Source organism: Phalaenopsis equestris, unplaced genomic scaffold, assembly GCF_001263595.1.
Source record: "Phalaenopsis equestris unplaced genomic scaffold, ASM126359v1 Scaffold000428, whole genome shotgun sequence".
In the NCBI taxonomy this organism is placed as follows: domain Eukaryota; kingdom Viridiplantae; phylum Streptophyta; class Magnoliopsida; order Asparagales; family Orchidaceae; genus Phalaenopsis; species Phalaenopsis equestris.
In genome coordinates, this window is record NW_018164869.1 from 1,768,047 (window position 1) to 1,775,637 (window position 7,591).

General features: G+C 33.2%; 1 protein-coding gene across 2 annotated transcripts in view; it reads left to right on the top strand.

Moving 5' to 3' along the window:
• The first annotated feature begins 982 nt into the window (after nucleotides 1-982).
• The window catches only part of LOC110027549 (polyadenylate-binding protein-interacting protein 4-like), a 39,188-nt gene continuing 32,579 nt past the window's right edge, over nucleotides 983-7,591 (top strand). For both annotated transcript variants that reach the window (XM_020729038.1, XM_020729037.1), the window contains exons 1-4: nucleotides 983-1,328; nucleotides 1,450-1,568; nucleotides 1,644-1,747; nucleotides 5,972-6,122. In XM_020729038.1, the coding sequence (XP_020584697.1) occupies nucleotides 1,154-1,328; nucleotides 1,450-1,568; nucleotides 1,644-1,747; nucleotides 5,972-6,122 (549 nt within the window). In that variant the 5' untranslated portion in view covers nucleotides 983-1,153. The remainder of the gene's footprint in view (nucleotides 1,329-1,449; nucleotides 1,569-1,643; nucleotides 1,748-5,971; nucleotides 6,123-7,591) is intronic.

Consider the following 7,591-nt stretch of genomic DNA (forward strand, 5'->3'; position numbering starts at 1 on the left):
GAGAGAGAGAGGAGCAGATACTAATACATTTGTGTTTTATTCTTGAAATGATCTTTTTAGTTATAAGGGATAGAGTACAACATGTGTTGCTATATTTTTGCACTCACTTTAATGAGGTCGGTAATGACATATTTCTAGTATTTTACATGGGCAAGCCCATCGTCCAACTGCTTTGTAGCTTGACCGTTTAGGCTTAATTGACTTCATGTTGGCAAGATTAGCTTGGTCGACTGAGATCCACTCGATCAGCTGCACTTAGTTGATTTGAGTCGGCCAGTTGATATGGCTCGATTGTTGATCCTTGACCTTTGATCGGGGGCCTCTAGAAGTTCTTGGGATGGTTGGAGTTATCGAGAAACTGAATCTTCAATTGGATCCACTTTTATATTCTGGTTGGCTCAGATGCCTCTTTGTCTTGTTTTTGACCAAATAGTTCGGTCTCAAAACATTGGGTGGTTTTTTAATTCTCCTCATGACTCCGTTGGCTATGAACTTATTGGTTTCGACTTGACAACTTCATTCAGTCGGTTAAATTGGTCTCATGTTCTTCTCTCAGGTGGACCCTCCACTGTTGCACTCTTTTCTCCTGGACCGTTAGATCTCCCGAGAATCATCACCAACACATTTTTTATGTACAAAATGAATGATTTTTTCAAACATAAATAACTAGTGCATAATATCATCAAGTAATAATTGAGCATGGAGATGAAATATTTGCATTGGAACTTTCTTAAAGTTCAATCAAATGTGAGCATCCATAGTTGGAGATGAAAAAACCTAATGGAAAGAGTATGCTCACACATGTTCTTATTGGAAACTTCACACTTACATGTGCAAGAATTTAAATTTCTATTATAATATTTTCAGCGTAAATGAATTTTTAATATATTTTTCTGAGAAAATAAGAAGCGCTTTATTTATGGTAATATACAAACTGAAAATTTGCATAAAACAACCCTTTTTTTCTTTTTTGTTCCATCGTCTAGATACAGTGTTTGGCCTTTAGCTATTATTTATGGCCTTATGGGGCAATCAGCCGGCAACAATCAGAGTAAAATAAACGCGGAAGCAGTAGATTTGAGAACCATCTGAGGGAATCGATCGAGCTTAGCGGCGTAGGGAGAGCGGCCGTCGTTCAAGAGATCAACGAGGAATGGGTTGCAGGAATGGAGAAGCGGAGACTACGTTGGAAATGCGGGCGACCACTTCCGGTGATGCGCTTCTTCTGGCCACGATGTGCTCCGTGGGACGACCGGTCGAGGTACAGGTCAAGGACGGCTCCATCTACTCCGGCATCTTCCACACCGCTTCCCTCGATGAGGGCTATGGTAAGATCTCGAACCCTCATTGCTTGATCTGCATTGCTGTCTGATATGAATGCATCTGTTAAGGCTCTTTTGTTAGGGTTGGCATGATTTAATTTTTTTTTTTCGGATTGAAATTGTGAAGGGATCGTTTTGAAGAAAGCTAGGATGATTCAGAAAGGGAGATGCTCTAATTTAAAAGTAGGAACTTTTGTAGATACTCTGGTTGTGCTTTCCAACGACCTTGTTCAAGTTATCGTGAAGGTAAACGCTGGGATTTTTTGTTCTGGTTTGATGCTGTTGTAGTGGTTGCTTATTTGATGTGCTATTTTCGGCCAGGATTTTTCGCTTCTCTTTGAAGAAGATATTGATTATTCTTTTAGTGATCGTTTGCGGGAAGGAATCGAGGCAGCAGATTCCTGTGGCGCAGGTGCTACATCTGGGTAAGTATGAATCGGATGGTTTAGTAAATTTGCCAACATTTATATTAAATTCATCTCATTACAATAAACCAAATTTGCCAAGATTTCTATTAAGTTCATCTCATTACAATCTTAAATCTTGTTTCCTTTCCATCTTAAGCTGAATGCTAGATGTAAAAGGAAGTAAAATTCAAGAGATTTAAATAAATTCTTCTCATTGAGCCTTTTCTTATTCTTTATCTATATTCTAATTCTCGAAAATGTGGTATGAGCTCATTAAAATTTAACTAGATTCAATATCTATCAGTGTCAACAAATTTCATGATTCTCCATGATTTACTATTTGCTGAAAAGGATTTACAAAAAGCTTGAATTGTAGTTCGGAGAAGCATCTTGAGTAATGGACTGGTCCTAAGTCCCTTAGAGAGGTGTTTCGGGGAGGGTGAAAGCCTTGTTTAAATTGAACCTTGCCGCAACACGAGACCTTGTTTGCTAGTTGGGTTGTTTGGGACCCTAATTGAATGATAAATTTCATCTAAGACTAAATATAAGCAAGAGATCGATAACATACAAATCCCACTAGATAAAGATGAAAATAAGACCGTGCATTAGGTCAATTATGTTGGAGTGATTGACATACTTGTTGAACCAACCAAAACAAATCCAATGATGGATAGAATCAGATTTACTAAATAATATATTGAACCGAACCGAACCAAATAAAACCAAAATAAAATTTAGTTCATTCCATTTGATTTTGGTTTAAACGAATTTAGAAATTTTAGCAAAGACAATTCAATTAATTCAGATGGATTGATTGTTGGATTTGTTAAACTAATTGGTTGTCTGATTTAGTTTAATACAATATAATTCAACTTTTCAGTTTATCCACTTTTTTTCAAATTAAACCAATAGCTGTAATCTTAATAAGTTTCAATTTTAAACCAAAAATGGATTCTTGTTTTTGTTTAATCAAACCAAATAAACCAAGCATGTTTGATTTAGGTAGTTTTTTCTAGTTTAAACCAAATAATGTACACTCCTAGATGTAAAGAACTTTGAAGAGCGAATTTTATTTGTAAGATTATGATAATTTTTTGAAAATATATTATCTTTTTTAATATAATTTTCTTCAAGATCTTTGAAAAGTAAATATTTGAAAAATGTAACAAAATGAAAGTTTTGATGCCGGAAAGAAACAATTTTTTCCTCCATTTCATGGAATTTCTCATCTTAGTATTTTCGCACCTGAGCATCTGATGGAGGAGACCTCCATTTTTCGTCATATGATTCAAATTTTTTTTTATCACGGGAGGATGATGGAATTGTGGAGAAGATGGCATAAATAGTGTCTTATTAATTCTTCTAGCCAAATCCAGTTTTTTACGTGATGGATTGTCCTTATCATTAACTTTTAGTATAAATTTATTAAGGTGACTTGGATCAATAGTCTATTTTTGCTTAAATTGAAGCTATTTTGATATATTGTAGGTTTTTCTGATCAGCAAAACCATCACATAACAATCTTTGTCCGATTTTGTATTTAATAAAAACATTGCTGCTCTCACTAAGGGCGGATAAATTGGCCTTTCATGTATGTTAACCATACTTTGAAGTTATGGTGTATATGAATTGGTAATGTAGAGCTTTCCATTATATATTTTGTGCGCAAATTGAATTTTTGGTGTGCTTGATATTTGAAAAGTAAACCAATTTGGAGTTATAAACAAATGAGACCTCAGATGACATGATATCAATGGGTGTGACACCCACCTAAAATTAGAGCCAACAACTTGTGTTTTGGGCGGTGAAGAGTTTAGCAAATCATGATTTGCTTATGCGACGGTGGAGTTCTCAGGTATGGTGAAAGCTCGGCTGATTGTTGGTTGGATACGACAATTTGGTTGATCATAGGCTTTGCAAAGCCAAGCAAGTTGATTTTAGACTGATCAAAATACAGAAATATTAAAAAATATATTATTTTTGGGGTAAGATTTAAACCTAGATATGTGAATTTAGATACTTTAGCTTCGAGTTCTTCATTGCTTGACTTGTGTTATGCAGTTAAATAAGCTGAACGAATGCAGTTGACTATACTGATGAGGAAGCCCTCCAATATTTTATATTGATGTATTGTAATCCTTAATTGTGCTTTAAAATGTATTTTATTAACTATGCTTATGATTTTTAATTAATGATCATTGGTTATTTGATTATTGTATTCCATAACCAAGAAGAGATACATCATAGTATGCATAATTTTGATATTTTTAATTTTAAAATCATAAATATATACTAACATGCCATGCCATACTAGAATTTGGTACTAGAATTTGGTTTTTTTTTTTTTTTTGACTTTGAGTTATATCGATCATATTTGATCCTTCCTAATTTAAAGCATAAACATGATAGTGAAACTACCAGGACTTGTAAGACTACTACACTTGAATCTCCATAGTGTCTGTCATCACAGTCAAAATTTGGTTTGAAAACTTTGTTTAATTCAGTATAATGCTTCTTTTTGTTAGTGGTGTGTTACTTTTATGCTTAATGTTGTACTAATTCATGTTTGTGCTTGCATTCACAAATGAAAAGAATGATTTCTTAATATTTATTTATTTCTCTTAGAAGATAAGACTTATGGAATAAAGTGCCATTTCCGAAGTAAAAAAGTCTAATAATCTAATAAGTTTAGAAAGAGCTCTAGATGAATGTCCGAATCATAGCCATACTCTATTGGTGAAGGGTCTTTGGAAGCGCCTGATACAGGGGTCCGTTTTTTATGAGCAAAACTTTAGAGCATTGAATTACTTTGCTTTGTGATGCTAGCTGAACTATTTCGGTTTCCTTACGCATAAAATATTTTTGAGATAAAATATATGCATTCAATATGCTTTGATATGTTTTTCTAGACTAATTTTTCTATGCTGTAATTTTTTTGAGAGATCTGTGGAGGTTGGCCTTTTTAAATTCCACTATTCTTCTTATGAATTTGAAATAGCATATTATAAGATGATCTAGATGGAAAGATATGTTCTCTTTTGCTTAAATGAAGTGTTTTCTGTTATATGCTGTCATTGAAATCTGATAATATATCTAATGTAAATATGTGTTATCTGTCAAATTATTTTTATTTGTTAACTTTTTTTTTTCAAAAAGAATTTTAATGAGGCCTTATATCATCTCTTTAAAAGCTAAAACACTTTATGCAATTCCAATAGTTTATTTTGTTTATATTTATTTGATTGTTAAAGGCTGATGCATTCCTGGGATGATATATTTGAAATAAATCTTCTAAATTCTAAGCAGGATAAGAATATGCTTGATATCTATAACTTATGTCTTTTTCAAATGTTTGAGTACTTTTTTGCTTAGTAATTTATCATCCTATATGACCATGACAATTGGTGGCACTTGTATGGGCATGCAAATGAAGAGAATGATTTCTTAAATTTTAGGTATCTTTTGTAGAAAATAAGCCTTTTGGAATAAAGTGCTCTTTTTTCAAATAAGAAAGTTCAGAGTGCAATTGATTTACGAGGAGCTCTAGATGAATGTACGAATTGTAGTTGTATTTTTTTTGATAAAAAAGCTTTGAAAGGATAACCTGATTTACTGAGTCAAACTGCTACAAGTAACACTAAAAGATTTAATTACGTCAGATTGTGGTATTACTAGCAGAATATGGGTTTTCTCACCCATAAAACGTTTTTTGAGATAAAATACAACATTGATATGCTTTGGTCACTTTTTTTTTTTTTTTGAATTTTTACTTCATGATGCAGTTTTACAGAGAGATTAGTGGAGGCAGCCTTTCTAAATCTTCCTGTGATCCGTATGAATTGTAAAAACGTTTTCTTACATATTTTTATTGGATGATTTTATTGCCATCTTCTCAATTGAAGTATATATTTTTTTTGTTACTTAAAATTTTTCTGTTATATGTTCTCATGAGAATCTAGTAATACATCTAATGTCAAGCCGAGTTATCACTCAAAATGTTTTTTAATTGTTAACTTGAGGACTTTTATCCTCTTAGTACAACCGTGATGCTAGACGCGGCACCCATAATGGATATTTTTCACATTATTTTGGCTGTTCACAATTTGAGCGTAAGTTTATTAAAGCTATACATCCAGAAAGGGACCATAAGTGCTTACCATTTATTTCAATAAAATTTGTGTTATATTTAATGGATGAGAGTTGGAATTGCATCACTAATCTTTTTTTTTTACCTAAATACAGGAATGTTGACGATAATCAAGAAATTAAATCTATCAAATCTAATGGGGAGGCTGACATTCACGAGACACATCATGTGAAAAAAATGAAGAAGTCTATGAATAATGATCACAATGATCTTGGAGAGAAAGATGGTTGCTTATGTAGGGAAGAGGTAATCAAATTTCATTTGAATGCTATTTGATTGTTTTTCCTCTTCTTTGTTGATTTGTGATTTCAAGGTCGATCCTTAATTAGAAAAATAATTCATAGATAGTCAAACAACTACCACTTCAAACTTAAGCTCCATATTTGAATTAAGAAAAGTTGTATTCGCAATTTAGTTTTTTTTTATAACTTATGAATGTGTTGGTCTTTTCTGTGTGTTTAGGAGTGATATTTATATAATGTACAATACCGTTTTTAACTAAGAATTTATCAGCTCACACTTAAATTAGTTAACTAGCTGTGTTTTTTTGCTCATGGGCTAACAAATCCTGCAAAATGTAAACTAGGTTTGCTTCATCAATGTGAATTTATGGAAACAAGATGTTCTAACTTTTATTATTTTATTTTAAGCTAGGATATATTATACTCTTCCAATAAAATTGATTTATTTATATTAATAGTTATTGTATTTAAACCATTTGTATCATAAAATAACTTTTAAGAGCTATTATGAGGCCTGATGGTGTAATGCTTACTTAATTCCATGTGTTAGTATTTATACCGCTACAACAAATACTGAGATGAACTTTGGGGAGAGGCTTATCAATCATCACCTGTGGATAATTTTTCTTATTTTAGCATACCAATTGGTTCACATAGTCATATTTGGTTTTGCCCAAGCAGGTTATGTTGATGAAGCATGAATTGTCTCCCCTATCTCGACAGACATGTTAAGCGTAGGACAACCTACATTTAAATTGCAATTAGATGCGGCTTTCCTTTCAAAAAAATTACATGACTTCAATCTTGCTTTTTGCAAGTGATGCAGAGACAGTTAGTCTGATGTTACTACTATCCGACTTAACATTAGATTTAGCTGAGTGCATGTTTTTCTCAGGATCATCATCAGCTTTTGTGTTATAAATAATTCTTTTATCCTCTATTTGCCACTGTCTTAAAGTGATTTTTTCATTTTGATAGGAGTGTAATTGCTTAAGACCTGAAGACCAAAACTCATATATCCTCATCTTCAGGTGCTTGAGAACCCATGATATTTGAATGACTTGGTTTTTAAGATTTCGACCCCTAACCCTCCAACTCCTCTATCTTCTCTTCTACAGTTTCCAACGCTACTTTGATTGCCATCTCCGGATCTCACTCTTCTCGATATCTCGTTCCTACAGTTCATGGCCCCTTCCTAGCGGATTCTATGACATCATTTCCCTGCTCTCCCATATCTCAAGCTCGTCATGCAGATCCAAAATCTACCTGCTTCTCTGTTGGCAGCAAAGTTCATAGCTGATCCAAGGATCCCGTCAATTGTTTCTCATTAGAGCTAAAAGTTATCTACTTTTAAAGATTTTAGAATAGTATGGCGAAGCATTAAAAGGCTTTGCCTTCCTCGTCTTTTAGATGAGAAATCTTTTCTCGGGATATCCATAACTACCTTGAAGCTTTGAGGGTGATGAGCGGTTC